The sequence below is a fragment of the Phaenicophaeus curvirostris genome, chromosome 1 (assembly GCF_032191515.1).
Source record: "Phaenicophaeus curvirostris isolate KB17595 chromosome 1, BPBGC_Pcur_1.0, whole genome shotgun sequence".
Classification (NCBI taxonomy): Eukaryota; Metazoa; Chordata; class Aves; order Cuculiformes; family Cuculidae; genus Phaenicophaeus; species Phaenicophaeus curvirostris.
Window position 1 is genome coordinate 191,041,599 of NC_091392.1, and position 22,203 is coordinate 191,063,801.

The following is a 22,203-nucleotide window of genomic DNA, read 5'->3' on the forward strand; positions in this document are numbered from 1 at the left end:
CCAAGACTTAAAACATAAAGGCTTGAAACTGGCTTTATTATTTAAAGCTGCTGTTACCCTTTATGAATCATTAAAGTACACTACGTTCTTTAAAATGTCCTTCAGAAGCCTCTGTTGTTTGGAGAACACCCATCCAGAAGTAGGCTTCCATTCATTTGTGATTAGAAACTACTCTGCGCATCTCTGCTGCAGCTGTTCCTCTTCATTTGCAGTGCTGGGTAGTTTACAAGTATCTTTGCTACCACAAAGCCTGGTGAACCATCTATGAAAATGCAGCCATTATTCACTGGGCTGGAATTTCCACCCCACCCATTACAGATGTACCACCACTTTGCTTTGAGGTTCCAGCTGTCCTTCCATCCAGAGCCCTCCCAAAACTCAGAGGTGTTGTCTTGCCTAAAGAAGTATCTGAATCTTCTTTTATGTTCCAGAGTCAGTGGATAATTGTCCCAGTAATTGCTACGGGAATGGAGACTGCGTGTCTGGAACTTGCCATTGCTTCCTGGGCTTTCTGGGCCCTGACTGTGGAAGAGGTAGGAATTTATACCTGATTAACTCTTCTTGTCTTTCCTTTGATTAACCTTTTTCTTGTGGTAGTTATATTCATGCCTGTGACTTCTATAAAGTACACCTCACCCATACAATAGAATGGAAATGGCTCAGATGGGTGCATTTGTTTCTTACTTGTTGTGATTGCTGTGACCTTAGCAACAACAGAAACCCCCTAGCTGCATATGGACAGGCAAAATGTCACACTGGATTTTTTCTCTCTGAGAGTGACTTTAGAAAACATGACTTAAAAAGGTGGCATTGTTGTTTGTTTAGTAGAGTACTCCATCATTGCATGACAAGACCCTATAGTGATACTTTCTTTCAAGATGCTGATTGTAGAAAAAGTAAGTACCATTTTTTTTCATTGCTACAGGCCTTACAAGTCTGCCTAAGCTCCGAATGATCACTGACAGCCTAGCTGTGGGGAGTGGGGCAGGGTTAGAATCAGGATAGGAATAGAGTAATGGCAGGAAAAAATGGATATTCTGTACAAAAGTAAAAAAAAATTGAGACTGGGATGGAGGCTTAGCCCAGCAAACAATAAAATACATTTTTCAGCTGAAGTGAAAAGTATTTTTAATAAATGGCTTTGGAATGATTTTCATTTGACCTGAAATTTTTAGGTTATTTAAACATTTTAAAAAGAAACTGAAATACTTATAGTAAGAACACATTTCAGACCAAGAAATCAAAATGTTGCATGTGGGAAATGCCAGAATGCTGTGCATCAACATTTTCAAGGTCTTTTTTGGCTCAAACAGTCCAACAAATGAAGTGCAGATTTATAAATTTGGAAGGGGAGTGGTGTAAAAAGTTAGTGCCCACACAAGGAGCTTTGCTAAGGCAAAAGGTCAGGCCTTCACCCCAGCCCATTTCTTCTTCAGAAAGCGGGCTGGCTCCTTCCCAAGAAAGATATAAACTCCATCCAACCTCATGTCCTCTCCCCCTCCAGCTGATCTTGGGTCACATCCCTGTAGTGAAGCCAAGAGATAAGGATGACCGCATACCCCACAGGCAAGGAGCTCTCTGCTGAGGCAGTGTGGTCCAGGCTAAAACCCCAGAGAGGTTTTAGAATTCACAGTCCAGGAAGATAGATGTGGCAATCCCTAAGAGCTGTTCTGTCAAACTTCTTGCTGACTCAGGTCACACTTGGTTTGCATTTCCTTACACTTGGTTTACATTTCCAAGTTCCTTTTCAAATCTGTAGAGTTGGAGACAAAAAGTTTTTTCCATCTCCCACAGCATATTCCTTCTTACTGACCCTATTTTACGTAGGGGCAGATGTTCAGGGTTTGTTCCTCCCAGGGCTCCCTGCAGAGTCAGTGGAGAAGGAGAAGCTTCTTCACTGTGAATAAGAATATTTAAACTTTTGTTATGCACTTGGGGCACAACAACCCTATGCAGTGCTACAGACTAGGGGAAGTCTGGCTAAAAAGCTGCCCAGAGGAGAAGGACCTCAGGGTGTTGGTTGACAGTGACTGAACATGAGCCAGCAGTGTGCCCAGGTGGCCAAGAAGGCCGATGGCACCTTGGGTTGTATCAGAAACGGTGTGACCAGCAGGTCCAGGGAGGTTATTCTCCCTCTGTACTCAGCACTGGTGAGACTGCACCTCAAATACTGTGTTGAGTTCTGGGCCCCTCACCACAAGAAGGATGTTGAGGCTCTGGAGCGAGTCCAGAGAAGAGCAACGAAGCTGGTGAAGGGGCTGGAGAGCAAGTCTTATGAGGAGTGGCTGAGGGAGATGGGGTGGTTTAGCCTGGAGAAGAGGAGGCTGAGGGGAGACATTATTGCTCTCTACAATGAACTGAAAGGAGGTTGTGGAGAGGAGGGTGCTAGTCTCTTCTCCCAGGTGACAGGTGGTAGGACAAGAGGGAATGGCCTCAAGCTCTGCCAGGGGAGGTTCAGGCTTGACATCAGAATAAAATTTGTCACAGAAAGGGTCATTGGGCACTGGCAGAGGCTGCCCAGAGATGTGGTTGAGTCACCTTCCCTGGAGGTGGTTAAAAGACAGGTGGATGAGGTGCTGAGGTGCGTGGTTTAGTGGTTGATAGGAATCATTGGACTTGATGATCCTGTGGGTCTTTTCCAACCTACTGATTCTGTGATTCTGTGATTCCCTCGTAGGTTATATAATCAGCTTTCTCAGGCATTTCAGTCGAGCCACATGAGTATCTCCCGTTTCACTAGAGTGCTTACTCTGGCTGATACAAACAGCTTTCATTTGAGTCTGTCTTTTGGTTCAGAATCATCTGGGTTTAGGTCACAGATTACTCTCTGCCTTTAGGAGGACAAATTAATACCCAGAGCGTGAAAATGCTATTTGTGTATGCATTTCCACCCAGTGGGTTTGTTAAGTGGATCATCTTGCTGTAAGCGTGAAATACAAGGGCCACAGCACTGGCTTCCTGTTGTTTTTCAGGTGAATCTAAGATGCTGCTTTTGAGCTACAAATCCCGCAGAGGGTAGCAACTGAAGCCTGTGTAAGGCTACTGCAGTATTTGTCTGTAGCCACGTATCAGTCCCTTAGAATTACTTAAGCAGTAATTCTTAAATAAGCAAGTCTCTGCCCACATGAAGATTTCTAAGTCATAGATTTCTTGGGTGTTCTTTTGTTTTGAATTCAGCCTTGTAGTTCACCGTCCAAATGGTGGGAAACTGTGGAGCAGAAATCCCTTCTGTTTTTTATAGTGATTAATTATTAACATTATTAACCAATTATTTTAAACCAAGTAAATGACAATAAATCACCAGAGATGTATTCACAGGCCTTTTGAAGGCCTATTTGAACACGGAAGACGGTGTTGTAAAGTTCTGTAAAAAGTAAACAAACAAATGATTTTACACTCGGATGATAAACTTTACAACAAAAGGTCTGTGCATTTGGGTTTTTGCTACCATAAACAAATTAGAGAATCACTGTTGTTTTGGCGTCTTAGATATTGTTTGTTGGAAGCTGAAAGATCAAGCAATGATTATATGTCTTTATATATGGAAAGGAGTTGCCCAAGTAGCAGTAGAAAAAATCCAGAAACTTCTTTTGTCTGTATTCATTATGTTATGCTACAAAGGAGGTCTTGTTCTTGCCATTGCCTTGACATTTGTAGTGGCACTTTCCAGGTTATGCTGAAAATGTTCTCCATAGAGGGCTCAGTAGAGTAATGGTCTTATTGCAGATGGGCAGTAATTTATCTGATCTTCTACTGAGTGATCAGTTGTCTTGTCAGAAAACATGTCTTTCTCAGCAACCCCTCACTAGTTAATGGCAATTATTCTTTCTTCTTGTTGAAAAGAGCTGCGGGCTATCCTCTTCCAGTGCCTTGAAAGAAAAGGCTCAGTTACTGGGTATATGAAATTTGAGACTCGGGGGCAAAAAAATACCATCAGCCTGGGTGAAAAGTGAAATCGCAGACTGAGTTTGCTGTGAACCATGTACACAACATGGTGTATCTTAAACAATTAATGACTTGTATTGTATAGGTAGATATCTCCTTGCAAATGATGCACTTGAAATGCACTACTGCAGTGTCCTTCCTTTACAGTGAACAGAGACCTCCTTATTAATAATAGTTGCCAAATTCTGTTTTTTTCTAAATCTCTTTTATCTTGATCAGGCAAATATAGTTCACTGCATATCAAACTGGCTCAAGGGTCAGAGCTGGAAATGTTTTGTATTGGCATTGCTATATTTCTGTAGCACTTTAACAAACTTAACTGTAACGACACACAGGAAAAATGCACCATGGACATTGTATAATTACTACCTGAGCAGGTAAGAAGAAAAGGAGAGTAATGTAACCCTTAACTATGTAAATACCTCTTCCTGTGTATATTCTGAGTAAGGAACAAGGCAAAAGAGGTATGTTGTGTTCACCACATACTTAATGGAGTTGAATTAAGCAGAGGACTAGAATATTCCTTTCATGTTTGTCCTGCATAAAAATTTTAATGAATTGCCTTTCTGAGGATGAGATGAGAAGCCCGGCTGCTCTTACCTAAGGATGATGTGCAACAGTGGACACGGGAAGTCTGTATTGAACATATGCCCCTGCAGCTCAGCTTCAGCAAAATGAAAAAGGGAACAGAGATTAAGCAAGAAGTTTCAAGCGATAGTAAACAGGAAAATGGTATTGTTTCTGAGGGACAGAAATCAGCAGCTTCCTTGGAAAAATGAGAACAGGGTAAAGGAGCATAAGGTGGCAGATACAGAGAACAGAAAAGGGAGAAAGAATCATCAGAGAGGAGCTGAAGGAGGAAGCTTAGACAGCAGCAATTACCAAAGCTTTGATCATTGAAGCTGGGGTGTTGTCCTTGATGCCCTCTCCTTCCCTGGGAAACCTTCAGTTCATCCAATCCAACTCTGACATTTTCCACATTTAGCTCAGAAAATACTTAATCCTGGGATCCATCATACCACTGCTTGAAGTTGCCATCCTCCTCTTCTCCCCTTTATCACAGGGAAGGAATTCTGTACCTGGTGGGCCCTGAGAATCAGCCAACTTGCTGGAAACAAGGACAATTAAAAACTCCTTTATAAATTGATACAAAGATCAGAGGATAGATTTGAAGAGCTTAGAAAGACTAGAGGCCAGTTTTGCATTGTGTCTGATAACAAATGGAGTCCAGCAGAGGCAATAACCTAAAAAAGGAGTAGTGGAGATTAGGTTGATGGTATGACACGAGCTAAATTGGGAAAGTTGTCTCAACATAGCATTCTGGACTCTGAGCAAAGCAATTGAAACCCACAAGGCTAAGAATTGCAACAGAAAAAGAGGGTTCTGATCTGTGTACAGCTAAGGTCCACAGCAGAGGCAGTTTCAAGGAAAGTATGAAGTCCGGTGGTGGGTCAGGGAGAGTGGTAAGCAATCTGAGGTCAGTGGTGCTGTTGAAACAGGACACCAGTACATTGAAAAGTTGGAATACAAGAAAAGTATGAGTTTAGTTAGTGAAAAAACATATCAGAGCCACAAGGCAAGGAGATTTCTAACTCAATAGCACTATTTGTTTGTTCTAAACATTCACAGGAGCATACAGTTAACTGCTGGCTGTCATCCATGTAAAAGAACTGTTTTTGGCAAAGAAAAGAGTGACTTATCCCACTGAAAACTGTGGATGAAGGATATAAATCCTGTGCCAGACTCTCGTGCTCTTTTTTGAAGTGAGAGCCATGTAGAGTTGTGTTTTAATGTGATTTCTACTATCTTTACCCAGCGTCCTGCCCAGTGCTGTGCAGTGGAAATGGGCAGTACATGAAGGGGAGGTGCTTGTGCCATAGTGGCTGGAAGGGAGCAGAATGTGATGTTCCAACGAACCAGTGCATTGATGTCTCCTGCAATAACCATGGCACTTGCATCATGGGGACCTGTATCTGCAATCCAGGATACAAAGGCGAGAGCTGTGAAGAAGGTATTTGCAAGACATATTCAATTTGCCTTTTGCTTTGATTGTCATTATATAATTATGTGGATGGAGGCAATGCAGAGTAGGACTGGCACTTAAACAGAACAGTAATAGGCACCTTGGAGATACGATACATGGTAGCAGCATAAAAATGATATGTTGTAATAACTTGTCGTTAGCTATCATGTTTGTCCAATAATTGGATGAAAAGCCATCAAATGCTTCAGATAGACAAATCTAGTTGAAAGACCAGAACATCTAATCATATGTTCAAATATTCTTATTAAAGCATCGATTCCATTTACACATCTAAACGTATAATTACTTTTACAGTGCTTTCTTTTCTGCTGTGCTATGCCAACCGATTTCAGTTGCTTGCATACACAAAATGGTGGTGTGTGAGAGAAAGTCCCTGATTCGTGTCAGCTTTAAAAGCTTAGAAGTGCTCAGGACTTGTATTAAATTCTGCTTCAAAATCAGATAATATTTTAATGGCTCTTCCATAGCTTTTTGCTTACATTAGCCCTCAAATGTTTTTCATTTACATTTAGATTTGTGGCTCAGAAACATGGTGCCTTTTAGCACTTATCTTTAATCTTTTTGTGTAAGAAGTCACCTGCCATCATAAACCTTTATCTTCCTGAGTCTGTGACTGCTTCTTATTGCTAAATAAAAAAGTGAACAGTTCTGTAAGAGTACAAAGCATTTGGAAAGTAATAAAAAAAATCCAAAAGTGCCTGATTTAAAGAATAATGTTGAACACTTTTGAAAACTATTCTCAGAATTCTATGTAGATGACCTGATAAACAATTATATTTAAATTATGCTTCTACAAATATATATGTGAAGCCTCTGAACCACCTGATAGATTTAAGACATCCATTTGAGACATGTGTAAGAATAACAATGGTTTGAAATAATTTATATTTGTTTTCATGTATACAGAATAAAGATTTACCTGAAATGGCATGATTTTATGAACAATGAAGATAGGCTGAATTGGATTCGGGTGTTCAGATGGCATCTAATCCAGCAGTTCTTTTGATGCGTTAAACGTATTGGAGTGGGACATCTCTGATGTAACGTGGCTTCAATGTTGGTAAATGTTAGAGAGGAAGACAGTATCAGCTTTTAAACAATAAGCCATCTCTTGAGAAATCTTCATTGTTGTTTAAGAAAGCACAATTCAATGAAGCCATGGGGCGTGCAAAACCCAAAGACGGTGACTACTGAAGTATCTCTAAAGCATCTCCGTAGACCTCGTATTTACTAGCTCGTATCTTTACTGGATAAACAGAAATGAAAAGATCCTGATTTTGCCTCCAGCCAGATGTGTTTAATGTGTGTAAATCAGAGTAAGATTTACCCTTTTTCTAAAAAGAACCTTTTTTCCCTGGTCACATTTAAAGCAGAAAAGCCAGACACTACTCAGTTATTTCATGTTATCACTGTAGCAGGGGACAGTATCAGTCCCAATAGGTAAAAATTTGGAAAAGAATGAAGAACAAAAGGAACATGATTTTTATTATGAGCTGTTTAGTATTTTTCCAAGTATGCATTTGTTTTTCATATTCAAGGCATAATTTGTATTGTGTCGTGTCGGGGGGAGTAACTCAGAAAAATGCCATGTGGGAAATCTTGAGGACATATATATATAAATTTAGATCTAGAAAAAAAGTTGATTTATACTATTTTTTAAATTGCTTTTACTTTTAAATTTCCCTTCTAAGAAGTACCATCTGGTATTGATTACTTGTTATTATTTCTTAGTTCTTGTAGCTTCACTACTTAGTCCATGTTTATAATGGGTTTTCATTCCAGAATTTCTTCTGTCTTTTATACCCCCCTCCCAGAAGTTCAGCACTATTTATAAAACATCAGCCAACAATCTTAAATGAGTTTTTCTTTTATCCTTCCTTAGTTTATTTGCCAGTATTTTTTAGAGGCATGGGCTAAGCCAGTGAGACATTAAAGTGAAGGGAACACATTTAAGCAGTGAAAAATAACAAGGTAGTCTTTGGGTACCAAATAAGCCTAATAACTTGTGTGACCAATGAAGCACTAAGCATATTGGAGGAAAGTGTAGAAGAGGTAGTAACTTTGCTTGCTGCGTGATTTATGCCCCTAGCAAAGGTTCTGTACAGGGCTGAACTCTAAATGGGACATTGTCCTACCAGGAATTGGACTACTTGGGACATTTTCCAAGCACCAACACAGATATATGCAAAACTCTTCTTTTTTTGAATTTTTTCCAAGTCTACTAGATTTTGTCAGCTTTGCCCTCCTGCCCCACTCCCCATCTCCACTTCTCCCAGAGCTGAGCAGCTAAATTTGTCAAGCAGAACTCCCTAGAAGTATATAATTGTACTCCGAATCCACTGAGCAATTGATTAAGAAGTAGAAGCCCATAATCCTGTCCCAGGGCCCTTCTGATGGTGCAGAAAGCCTAAAGAGATACAGCTAGTGAGACTGAGATTAAAGTAGCCATTGTGTGTGACATTTTCTGAAAGGGCTCATTTCAACATGAAAAATGGCCTTGGGATTATGATAAATGGGGGGTTCTGACATGCACATTCCCCTCCTATAATCGCCTGTGTTAGAGCTGAGGTAGCAGATTGTCTTCCTCCTGTGATGGAGCCCCCTCTAAAACTCACCTTTTTCCCAATTGACCTTCAGAGGGGATGATTAATTGCCTGGAGGTAGCCTCATGTCAGTTAGCCTGTGATCTTTGTTCTCTATGTTCAAACTATCTGCTGAGAATGTACAAGGCTGCTGGTCCATTTCTTAGTCCTTTTCGTACTTATTACTGCTGAGAAAGAAGAGGGCCAGGGCTCCAAGGGTCTTATGCTAAAATTGGCACCCTAGCTCCCAGCTCGCTAACAGTGAAGGAGATTTATAGACTCATCCTTTCCAACCTCTTACAGTTTTCGAGGATTGTTCCAGCTATGAGCAGAGCTCCAGGAAGCAAAAAAAAAAAAACCAAAAAATGCTCTTGCATGCCTTGGGATAGTAATTGCTGAACCATTACTTGTCAGACTGAGAAGGTTTTGAGAATCCAGGGATTTATCAGAGCAGCTGTTGTGTTTCCTTTTAAGGTTTCTGGATCTTAAACAGGTCATTGGGATACTTAGTAGCTTTTACAGTGGAGAAAAAAAAATGAACTGCAAGCCTGCTGTGCGTGCAGTGGCTGTGTTCTGCTCTCCTGTATTAGAGCCAGGAGCTGGATGGCTTTCCCCTGGCTGCTTAGCCAAACTGACACTTGTCACTGATACCCAGGGCACTACCACACACCGTTTCAAGAGCTGGGAAGAGTTTCTCCAGGCTGTCTTATATGCTTTTGTATATAAATAGATGATCATCTTCTCAAGTCCTTTTTTGGAAGGGTGTCTGGTGCATTTCATAGTTTTTGATTGACAAGTGAAATTCCCTCATGGGCAGAAGAGCTGGCAGTTACCTACAAAACACATAACTCAGGAACTGGGCAGCAGTGCATTCAGTCTTGGTGCACGTTGCTGTACCATTCACCTAAATAAATGGTCTCCAATCTTGTTAAGAAACTCTTTCTTTTGGGGAACCTCCCCCCCCATTTAAAAAACAGTATTAATTGAATAAAAATAAAATCAGAACACCAATATAAAAAATTCATGTTTTAATTCCACTACAGAAAACTGTCTGAGGATATGTTTAATGTGAAATTTATGTAAGTGTCTGTGAAACTTGTATAGATTTCAGCCCATTCTTCAATTTAAGCATACATTTTGCTGAATAAGGACATAAACTTCTGCTAAATCTTTATGTAAAATTCTCTCAGAAAACTGGAGCTCAGCTTTGAATTCATTAGTAACAGTAATTTAAGTTATTCTAATGGAATAAATGGAGGCACAATATGTGTGCAAGGGAATATTATTCTTATTCTGTTCTTAATTGGTATTAGTCTGTTCTTACTAGAAATATCATTTATTAATGTAGGCCTGGATAAATGAATGGATTTCATTATTAAATTTTTCTTCATTTAAGCGTTTTAGGTCTCACTGCCTTTTTGGGGACACTAGCTTCTTGCATGAAGCATCTGTTATGTGCACAATGGGGCTTTGCTTTCTGGCTGGAGCCTTGAGATGCTATATAAATAAGTTTGTGCAGATGACGATCTGACGGCTTTTTTTCTGAAATTCTCATTTCCTTCTCCTGTCTGCTTCCTCTCTCTTCTCACATGTAGTGGACTGCATGGATCCTACCTGCTCAGGACGAGGTGTGTGCGTGCGAGGAGAATGTCACTGTTCAGTTGGCTGGGGAGGAACAAACTGTGAGACCCCAAGAGCAACTTGTCTGGACCAATGCTCCGGTCATGGGACCTTCCTCCCGGATACTGGACTCTGCAGCTGTGATCCCAACTGGACTGGACACGATTGCTCAATCGGTAACAACAGCAGTGACTTACTGTTATTTTTTAGTTTATTTAAACTTTGTAATATATTCATACTTAGATCGGCAAAGAGAGTGAACAAATGTATTCCAGTAAAGCACATGTAGGGCATGACTGGAAGCAGAAATTCCATAACTCAACTACATAAATAATTCTGCTTCCATTGCAGAGCGTCGAGTAATATAATAAATAACCCCATTAAAGGTACCTAGGCTTGCTATTGTTCATAATGCTGCTATGAATGTAATTGATGGTCTACATATAACCGCTTGTTCTGGTGTTATTTCTTGATGATTCCTAGTAGCCACCAAAGGGTCTGTTTTGATTTTTATGAGATGACTAAATATTCTGTAGGTTGCTGTAAACAAGAAGGAAGAGGTGGCAATCCTTCAGGCCTCATTTCCCTTTGGAGTTTAAGCGCTGTGATTTTCTAGGCCCAGCTAGAGGGGGATGAATGTCACATGTCGTTCATATTGCAACACTGTAAGCACCGTCCTCTGTCAAGCAAAAATAAGTTAACTGAACAGAAGTATTTAATAGTACAAGTACCTACCAAGAAGACAGATTTTTATGAGCTGTTTTGTGTAAAGGTCTGGAATTGAGAACTTCCCTCATTCCTCAGCTGAACGGACATCTTGCTCAAAATCTGCATCCAGTATCTGAAATGAAGGCTTAGGAAAAAATATTCAGAAACCTTTTCTTTTCTTTCAAATGCAGTTAGCTTTCAGATGCCACCCTGAGAATTGCTATAGTACGTTAAATAGGCTGGTCCTGTGGAACATTAGTCTTTTGGCTAATGTGCTGTATATTGTGCTCACAAACAAGAGACCACGGCAATAACAGCTTCTTTACTTTGCACAGCTGGGGTGGAACCAGGCCAAAAATCCCAGGGCAGCTCAGTATGGGCAATGAAATGAAATTAATTTTCAGGAAAGCAACAAAAAAAAAACTATTAGGACAGTGGATATAGTAGAAAAATTACGTAAACAACATTTTCACTGAGGAATTACTATCATGTGTAAAGAAAATCAGGTTAGAACCTTGCAAATATTTTAAAGAGAGTAACTTCCAAGGATGAGGCAATTTGAATGAAAGTATGTAACATATGTAAAAAGAAAACCTTTTAAACAATCATCATTTAGGTTAGACGTTAGGAAGCTTGTCATAAAGTACAATTGAGTGAGCTGAAGAATAAGAAAAAGAGGAGGCCTTCTTGCCTGAGGCTGAAACTAGGTTAATCAAAAGTTTTGTAGATGTAGGGAGGGAAGCTATCCTGCGTTAATAGGAGGATAAATTTGGTGTCAGACTTTTCTTTTCCCTGTATTAACACTTTCAGTTCTATCCTGCAGGAAATATTTCTAAGACTGCCATAAGGAGAAAGGCAGTTGTGTATTTCTAGTGGTCTTGTAGCATAGTTCATAACTGAGTCATTATTCCAAGTTTATATGGAGGTTTTGGGGACTGCAGGTATGGATTTGGAAAAACATTCATTTCTACACACAAACAGAATTCACTTTCCCTTTGTTAACCTTCAGGGTCATGTGCAGATGATTTATTAGCTTTCCTTATACTGCTTTTATAAATCCATCTAGTGCAAACTTTCTTTGGCAATGTGAGGTTATTTGAGATAAACTTGAACATCATTCCAAGACCTTTTTCCTCACCGAGCTGCATGTAACATTTAGGTTATTGTGCCTCACAGCTAAACTCACAGCTAAGGTGATTTGTAAACTTCCATTTCTAAGCCAGACCTTTCCATTGAATTGATGGCTTGATTTGAAAGACAGATTTACTTTACAGGATGTGTGGTATTCTTCTTGCATAATTAAATAGAGTGAGCAAGCATACTAGTACATGGAACAACACGTTGCTCAGCCCAGGGGAGTGGGGGTCCTGTAAAAGGGGCTAAAGGGGCCAGATTTTTATTGTCTGATAAAACAAGGCCAAACAGAACAGAAGAATTCTTAAGTGGGAGAGTTAACTACTTGCATAAATCAGCCTCAGTTCAGCAGAGCAGTTGGGACTGTGTCAGTCACAGTGAAATCTATAGAACTGTGCCTACATGGCTAGTGCCAAGGACAGGCCCTTTCAGAAACCATAGAGAGAAGCAGGCCCGCAGAACAGCATACCCATCTGGACACCCAGAATAAAATAGGAGGAGGCACAATGAACAGCTCTGAACACCTTGAAGTGAAGGCTATTACCTATCTGAAATACCCTATGCTGTATTCCTTTAGAAGGTATCAGAATGAAAGCAGCTTGGTGAAAGTCTGTGGATTGTCATATGTAGTGAGACTGGACTATATTGGAACCTTAGACTCAGTCTTTCAGCTAAGTAAGTAGAGTTCAACTCCCTTTAGCAGGAATCTTAGAGGAACAGAGATTGCTAGATAAAACCCTTGGGTTTTCACAAGATAATAATATTGTAGAGATTTCTGTTTCCTGTTTATATTATCTTGGTTCATTCTGCTTACTCTGTGTCTTCATAGACAACCTGTGAAATTCAGTTTCATTGAAGTGCTCTGCACTGCACTAAAGGAAGAAGTAAGGATACGAGGGGTGGTTTTGCTTTATGTGTGTGCCCACTGGCAGTTTGTCTTGAGATGTGGCTGCTGCCATACTACCACTCTAGAAAAATGCTTCTTCAACATGCTTCACGCTTTCATGCAAGGGACAGTTTCTTAGGATCCCCTTTCCCTCAGTATGCACTTCTTTTTTTGGTAGATTCTCAAATATTAAGAAGATATTTTAGAGAAAGGTGCAGAGATAAGTCTAGAGATAGCCCATACTGAGCAGCAAAAGGGGCATTTTAATTTCTCCGTGGGAGAATTAAGTCTCTTCCCTTTTGCATCTTAGTATGGTTGCATAAGTAAATACAAAAAGATCTCCTATAACCCAGTTCAGCTAAAAAGTCCGAAGCAATGCTTAGTACAAGAAAGATAATTAAGGAGTCAGTCATCCTAACCAGTTTTCTCCAGGGATTGCCATCACAGATTCTCTGTATCCGAGGCTTTTGACTTGCCATCTTGCTTCACCTTTTAATGAGCCCAAGCTAAGGACTTTTTCTCCAAGCAGGGCAACTAATGAAGCCATTAAAGGGCAGCTCTTTTAACCTCTTATTGTCAGAGTATAGCAGGAAGAAAGAAATGGTCTGTGCTGCAATATGAAACAGAACTTAATATAATATGGTCTCACTTTTGACCTATTTAAACTGGATCAAGTATTTCTGGATAATCAAGAGGCAACAAAACGTGTACCATAAGACATATTTGCTGAGAGAATCATAGAATCATAGAAGAACCAGCTTGGAAGAGACCCACTGGATCATCAAGTCCAACCATTCCTATCAAACACTAAGCCATGCCCCTCAGCACCTCATCTGTGCTTTAAACACTTCCAGGGAGGGTGACTCAGCCACCTCCCTGGGCAGCCTGTTCCAGTGCCCAATGACCCTTTCTGTGAAATTTTTTTTCCTAATGTTCAGCCTAAATCTCCCCTGGCGGAGCTTGAGGCCATTCCCTCTTGTCCTGTCCCCTGTCACTTGGGAGAAGAGGTCAGCACCCTCCTCCCCACAACCTCCTTTCAGGTAGTTGTAGAGAGCAATAAGGTCTCCCCTCAGCCTCCTCTTCTCCAGGCTAAACAACCCCAGCTCTCTCAGCCGTTCCTCATAAGGCCTGTTCTCCAGCCCCTTCACCAGCTTTGTCACTCTGAGTTATCTGCATGTAGAGAATGCACTGTTGCCCAGAGGAATCTCGCTGATGCATCAGTACAATCCCAGGCCCATCGAAAACAATGTTACACTTGTATGCAAAATCGTTCTTAAAGGAACTAAGTTATCTTTTGGTATCCTTCCCTCTCCCCACATTTATATCAGTGGTTTTCCCGCTGTTCTGTGTTTGGTAGCTGACATCTTGACATTCACAAGAGTCATCGGAAAGTTGGTTATACAAAGCAGCAATAGAAATTATGTTCTGAAATTTAGTGACTTTTTTCTGAGCAGTTGACAGTGGTTGGTTATTGACCTACATGCAGATAAGGATTCCTTTCCAATCGCTGATTTGTAAACTTTATGCACGGTTGACATCCATTATTAAACTTCAGATCTTTACAAGTACACTGGAGAAGAGCAGTAATAGGAATAGTACTTTGTATATCATGGTCCTAAATTGGCAATGGAGATATAAATTCATGTGCTGTACACATTTAGTGATGAGACTTGGGAACGGGAAGCAAGGATTCAGTAAAGAAGTTAGAAGTTATTATGTTTTACTTAATATTTTGGAAAGGCTAGTAGATCATGCTTGGCCAGGGACTTAGGCTGAGCTTGCATGATTATATCTCAAAAAGTCATGCAATTATAGAATAAGAACCATAGAATCATAGAATGGTTTGGGTTGGAAGGGACCTTAAAAATCATCTAGATCTACAACCCCCTGTCAAAGGCAGGAATCCGTTCCACGAGTTCAGGTTGCTCAAAGCTTCATCTGACCTGGCCTTGAACAGTTCCAACGACAGGGCATCCATGACTTCTCTGGGCGACCTTTCCAGTGCCTCACCACCCTCACAGTGTAGAATTTATTCCTTATATCTAATCTAAAGCTACATTCTTTCAGTTTAAAGCCATTACCCCTTGTCCTATCAGTACTTGCCCTACCTCTCCAGGTTTCATGTAGGCCCCCTTTAGGTACTGGAATGCCACTTAAAGGTCACCCCAGGGCCTTCATAGAGAGGTGCTCCAGCTGCCTGATTCATCTTTGCAGTCCTCCTTTGAACTCACTCAAACAGATCCATGTCCTTCTTGGTTTTGGGGTCCCAGAGTTTAACGCAGTACTCTAGGTGGGGTCTTGGCATAGCAGAGTAGAGGGGCAGAATCACCTCCTTCCACCTGTTGTCCACAATTATTTTGATGCACCACAGGATATGGTTGGCTTTCTGGGTTGCAGGTGCACCTTGCCAGATCATGTTGAGCCTCTCATCAACCAACACTCCCAAATCTTACTGTTTGGGCCTGCTCTCAATCCATTCTCCATCCAGCCTGTGTTTGTGCTTGGGATTTCAAAGAAAGGAATGAACTGGCTGGGCTCATCCAAAGGGATGATAAAGTTGACAACAACAGTTTCATACCCTGAACATAAATGTCAACTGGGCATTGTTCTGAAGCACATAGTGCCTATCATTTGAGACAGGAACAGAGTTTCACACCATCCATCTCCTCAGAATCCAGCACTGCAGCACTCATGCTGGCCAAACTTACTCTGGCTAGAGATGCTCGAAGTGTCTTTAGTGGATAAAAAAAATCCGGTTCCATGCCATCCCATCCTTCTTTTACTGGGATGGTTGTCCTAAAACCTCTGCAGAGGACTGCAGAATATAGTTGAGTGAAACTCCTTTAAAAGGACCTTAATTGATTCTTCATTGATTCAGCTGCTTTCTTATTTGGATACTTCATATTACTTTAGAGCAGTCTGGGTTTCAGCTTTTGAGAAATCCTCAGTTCTGCCAAATAACTGTAGAAGGCTCAGCAGGCAATCACAATCACAGAATCCTTGGGAGAGAGGCAATTACAGAACTGTGGTATTTAACATAAAAAACAACAGAAATTCCCCTCAGCCTATCTGATCAATTAAAAACAGCTCAGGAAGGGCTTCAGACTGCTATGTAGTGCTCACAACATTTGCAGATATGCCTAGAGAAACCTGGCCTCCAAGCACAGTGGGGAAATAGTGTGGGATTCCATAAGGCTAGCAAAAGACCAAGTGTTTACCCACCAGTTGTGAAACAGTCCTCCATGGCTTTACTGCTTTTGGTGGACTGAAAAGCTGTATTTAAATAAAACTAGTGTGGTGTGTGCATCCATGTCTCTGATAGCAGGGAAGCCATGTTCTTATAAATCATTGAAATTATTGCATAGTACATTGAAGTCAATGTTTACTTTGCAGGAGTATGGGTCAATTCAAGTCTATTCACAAACAATGATTAGATTTAAGATTCTGTATCAGCTAATGGTAATGACTGAATTTTTTTAGTACCAATTTAGTTGTGTAAATTAACAATGGAGAAAATCTTTCAGACAGCACCCAGCAGAGTTCCCCACCACAAAGTCGTACAGTTCACTGAAATGGGCATGTTTTCTGTATTCCAATTAGTAAATAAGGAGACCAAGAAGAATGAACTTCTAAAGAGAAAGCTAGAGCAAATGCACCTTCACTATACAATGTCTTTTTCATCATGAATTGTGCAGGAGATTATTACACACACACACACAGAGAAACACAGTTTTCGTATATCTTGCCAGACAGCATCATGTCCTATTGGTCAAACAGCACCACATGTGTGATAAAAATTGATTTCCTGCAGCTTATTGATGTCAGCCTTACAAAACAAAATCTGTTAAGTTCATGCCATGTCCAAGGCCACCAAGATGGAAATCCATCCTTGGAAAATGTTTGTATAATTCCTCCTTTAAACCATCATTTTCTTCATTAAGAGGTAAAACTGTCTCTGTAAAAGATGGATATCACACCAGCTCTCACATGATACAGACTTCTGTCTTACTATAGACTAGAGCCCCCTTTAATGTGAAAGAAATCGTGGATTTGTCTTTTTCCTAGCTTTAAAAAATGGAAAGAAGAAAAGGACTAAACCTCAGGGTACAACATCTGAAATTGATAAAATCCATGCATTTTAAATCTTAATGGCTTAAGAAAAAGATACTGTGCATAGTAGAGGATTGGTTAAGAAGGAAAGGGCATCAGGACGCTGGCTCTTTAAGGCTTGATATTGTGGCAGCGCCTCAATCTCAGAATAACCTTGACATTTAGAGGAAGTTGGCTTGTAGCAAGGCAAAGTGGGTAGTGTAGTAAGCAGCACAGCTAAACGCAAGGCAGGAACAAGAACAGAGCATGCTTGGCAACTGCTACCAATGGGCACCTAGCGCGTAGTAACTGCTAACCAATTAGTGCGTGAATAGTGGACACAGACCAATAAGCACCTTACGCGTAGACTGTAACACGGTGTATAAAAATTGGTGGAAGACATGTAATAAACGGAGCAAGATTCTAAACTCATATTGGGTGTGATCTTGACTCTGGCCATCTCTCTCGCAACAGCTATGTAATTAAATGCCACTTTAAATTATTTTCCTTCAGCTTGTAACTTGCTCATCTCACTACCCTTGCAGCATAGTGAGAAACATTAGTCTGGGGCAATTGAAATGATGGGAGCGCAGGGTCTTGTAACGTAGGCTTCAGAAGATACCATCAAAATCTATTCTGTCTCAATACTAAAATGGCAAACCCACTCCTGAAGCCTTGACTTGGTCCTTTAATCGTCACTGAAGGCCAGGAAATATTTTGTACCAGTAGGGATTTCATCCTCAGCCTTGCAGAACCGTAACATGCTGATTTGTGAACTTGTGATCTTCCCATTTTTATTTGTGTGGAAAGAACTAAGTTTTCTCTCTGAGGTAATAAAGTATGTGCAGCCTAGCGCTGTTAGACAAGGATATCAGTGGCTCTGCCTCACAGATATCTGCTTTGTGAATTGTGAAGGAATAAGTGAATCGAGCAAATCAACAGTGTTAACAAGAACTATCATTGTACAAAACAAAGTTTTTGATGTAGCTGGGATTGCGGGTACAGATTTAGCCTACCCATTGCCAAGATGAACTTATCCTTTTAAGACTTTTAAGCTTTTTATTAAAAATGCAATAAAGGACTGAAAACAGCCAAAACATTTAAATAAAAGTATTCAGGAAAGCTTTCATTTGAAAACACTTTTATTCCCTTTCCCTTTAGTTATTGAAAATGTGTATAAGGAGACCCTGGAGTGGCAGAAAAAAGGTACTAGTTGAGATGGACTGTATTTATTTTTGTGGGAAGTCCAGTTCTTCATAAGTCCATATATCTTTGTGGTCAGAAGATGAAAAGGATATACTAAAGGGGAGAAGAGATCTCCCGATAAGATAGAAGATGCAACTGAGGTTTGAAATATGTATTCCTACTTGCAGTCTGGTAGTTGAGAAATTGTCTTAGAATGTTTCCCAAGTCAACCAGAGATCCATCAAACTCTTGTCAGCTTTTAGATGTGTTTAGGATCTTACTTTTAGTCACTTCTCTGTTTGCAGCAGTCCATGCAGTCTTGGTCAGAATGAGTGACCAAGGGTGAGACTGAGGGAACTGAAGACTTGTGTTCTAGCTGTCATTTCAAACTTGGCCAAACCCCGTGGAAATGGTGATACTATCAGTCTGGCTCTGGCCATTATATCACAAAACATTTGATCTGATTAGGTCATGTCTCAGGCTGTGAATAATGTGTGTCCAGTGGTGTAACAAGCAATCTCTAGTCTTCACTGACCTTAGGCATACTGCTATGAGTAAAGCTTCTTTCTCTCATATCAGCTGTTCCAGCATCAGTGCCAGTTTGTGAACCTCCTCAAATGGCTGTGGGTAGACTAGTCTATTGCCTATTTGTTGTCTACAACAATTAGGGCTAATTCCTGGCATGTCAATTTTAGTTCAGCAGTCTTCCCTCTCTCCAGATGTGACCTCAGCAGTCACATCACAAGCTTAAATGTTCTTTTTGTTTGGATCAATTATGCTTTGTGTTGTGGACTTTGCTGACTGAAAACAGCAGCAATATACTGAAAACTGAGGAGTCTCAAATGTCCACGTTTTGGCTTATCCTCTGACTTTGCTTTTGAAAGGAAGAGCATTAGACTTCTCACAGTTTCTGGATTTAGATAATGCCAGCATTGGGGCTGGTCATAATTTAACCCCTTCTTACAGCAGAGTATCTGCCATGATGATGATGATTTTTTTAAACAATATTAAGTCACTTCTTTGACACAGTAAGTGTAAACCACCTGCTATTGGGGACAAAACTACTGTCCTGCAAGAGTGGTGTGAACTCGTTCTTCATGTTCTTTGGAGATAAAACCAGTTGATGAAGCCAACTGAGCAGCTGAAACATTGTAGTCACTGCCCAGAATAGGTCATGCTTGTAGGAATGTGTATGTTTCTTCAGGCTTAGAGTTTCCTTATGGCGGTTGCTGCTTTTGAACAGAAGATACAGGATGTCTGATAAATTTGGCTAATCAGTTTGTAAACAACTCACAGAAAACAGTGTGGGCATCCTCCTAGTTCTGTCTTCTTCTTCTGAATATTCCCTCTTAATATTGCTGGAGTATCAGCAATGTGGATTCTTGTCTGTAGTTACATTGTGCCTTTGATCTACCCTTGATCAGGCTGTGTCAAGACTCTCCCCTTACACCTGACTCATTCGGCTCGGCAGGGATGATTATAGGTTTCATGTCATGGATTCTCCACTTGCATTCAGTCAATCCCACACTGTTGGTGGGTAGCTCCCGCAACTGTGACCTTACACTTTGACCCAACTGGAGCTTGTCATGTTCAGAGTTTCTACAAAGGATTATTGCACATTTTAAGCTTCATCAAGCCATGTTTCATTCAAGTTTAGAATGGCTAAGGTGAAATAATGGAAGAAATAATCTAGGACTCAGTAGAAGAGAATAACGTGAAAAATGAGCAAGCAAAAATATCCCAAGACCAGTAATTGTTACATAGTGGATTGGTGGCTACAAGAGGCCAGAAATCCATGATTTAATAACCTGTTTGAAGTGAATGCACTGGATTCAGTACAGCCTCTCTGCCCCATTCCAAGCTGCAAGGTGTTCATTTTCTGAAAAACTATCATCACTATTTGCACTAATGAGCACCTTTCAAATGATCCTGACAGAAGAAAGCTTGAAAGGGCACTGGGGAGAGCTTTGCTTCTTTTCTGTAAAGGTGATTCTTCCAGACCAGTGTTGAGTACAGCAGACACAAAGCTTTTGGAGCAGCTGCTGCTGCATCACATTTGTGTGGACAGACAGGCATCTAACTTCTGGATATGTCTGTCCATCCCATTTCATACCTGTTCTGTCTCATTTTGAAAAAGCAAAGAGAAAGATTAATAACAATAACATTCCTAGGTTCCTCAATGAAAAGTTGTCTGACAAAAAAAAGGAAATCACATTGGGACTGCCAAGTTCTGAATAAGGGAATCTCAAGCAAATTTAGCTGGTAGTTACTTCAGTACACACATTTGTAAGTGTTCTGTTGAATCTGTTTTAGACAAAACCAAACTGTACAGAATTGGGAAAGAAATCAGATTCTTTTTATGATTGTAAGCATGAGCAAAAATCTTTTCTACTGTCAAATTATCCCCTCCTTATGGACAGAGGGAAAAGTAAAATTTGTTCAGAGAAGAATGTTTGTTAGGAATTTCATTTAATACATTAGGAATTGTTTCTCCTCTGGAAAGATTTAACTCACATGCCAGAAAACACAAAGATCCAATAAACTATCAAAGAGAAAAGCGTAATCCTGTAGTGGGATATTTATTTTTATTTAACAAATCTCAGCTCCAAGACTGAAGTCTGTCAATACCTGGCACTTCATGTCCTGCTATTCAACAGCAAGAGACAGTTTAAAATAGAGTTCAGAATAATAAATAAAGGGAAGATTGACATGAGCACAAAAGTAAATCACAGCTATAGAAGAGATGCTTTAGACACAATGTAACGGTCAGTCCCTAGCATTTAAAGCAAGGATGAAAATAGGGTATAAATTTTGTAGAAACTTGAAGCTGATAAAAGGCAGCAGACCAGTTTAATGGAATTTCATCTCAAGGAGTTATAGCTTTTCAGACAGGAGCTGAAAAACCTTTATGCAAATATGAAGCAAGCTGAAATTACTCTTAGAAGTGAATTTTTTTTTAACAGACATCCCAACTGTACCACTGTACATTGTGCAGCTGCACAGCCTGAGTAAAAGCCACAATCCATTAGCAAGGGGATTGCTAATGACTGCTTCTGTTCTTACTATTACTACTTTTACCAAGAACTCCAAAGAGTCTCATTGTGCTAGGTGCTGTGTGTTTACAGAGTAAAAGACTCAGTCTTGGAGGACATACATCAATCTGTTGAAGTATGTTACTGTACCAGACTCATTCATTTCTCATTTTAGAGATGGAGAGTAGGTCCTAGGGCAGTTATGGGACAGTTATCCTGGATCTGCTCAGCACCAAGTGAGCTACTACTCTGTGGACACTTCACTTCCAAGATCAGAGCTACCTAAACACCTGATTTGAATCTCCAAAGGGAGATGAGACATAGAGGAGGATTTGCAGAAGCCTTTCAGTTAAACACTAAGCTGCTTATGCAAGCAGAGAACGAAATGCAGAGAGGAAAACAGGCAAAAGGGCTGAAGTGAGATTAATAAGTTGTGTCTAGTTGAGGGCCAGAAATGGGTGCTTTCTTTTATTAGGGATTTCCAGCCAACACTTCTCCTAGAGATAGACAGCTAAATCGGGCTCAACCACTTAAAGTAAAAACTCTCCTCTTCTGTCATGCACATGGTTTATACCTGCTTTGTGTATACCCATGCTTTTCAGCAAGTGCGGCATTGTCCCCTCTGCGCATGTTGAAGACCCATATTCAGTCTTTCTTCTGCAGAGCCTGGCAAGGATCAGCATTTAGGCCAACTCAGGTATCCTGATTAGGGTCATGCTCTAATGCAGGATGTGTATTCCCTGGTGCAGGCCCTCTAGAATGCTTCAGGTGCAGCAGGAGGAAACTCAAATGTCCTGAGTCACATTGCTGAAGGTCAGTTTTCTGTTCCTGATGAGGCATGATAGCAAAGCTGATGGATTTCATTTTCAGAACATCCTTTAATCTTGATTTCCTCATCCTTGAAAAGAGAAGTGTTATCTTTCAGATATGTTCAGTTTGCTGAGTTATATAAAATGCATTGATATCCTTGAGTGGAGT

General features: G+C 40.4%; 1 protein-coding gene across 6 annotated transcripts in view; it reads left to right on the forward strand.

The window, feature by feature from the left end:
* TENM4 (teneurin transmembrane protein 4) overlaps positions 1-22,203 on the forward strand; it is a 373,803-nt gene that overhangs the window by 216,239 nt on the left and 135,361 nt on the right. For all 6 annotated transcript variants that reach the window (XM_069883272.1, XM_069883268.1, XM_069883269.1 and 3 more), the window contains 3 exons: positions 432-533; positions 5,762-5,956; positions 10,167-10,367. In XM_069883272.1, coding sequence (XP_069739373.1) covers positions 432-533; positions 5,762-5,956; positions 10,167-10,367 — 498 coding nt within the window. The remainder of the gene's footprint in view (positions 1-431; positions 534-5,761; positions 5,957-10,166; positions 10,368-22,203) is intronic.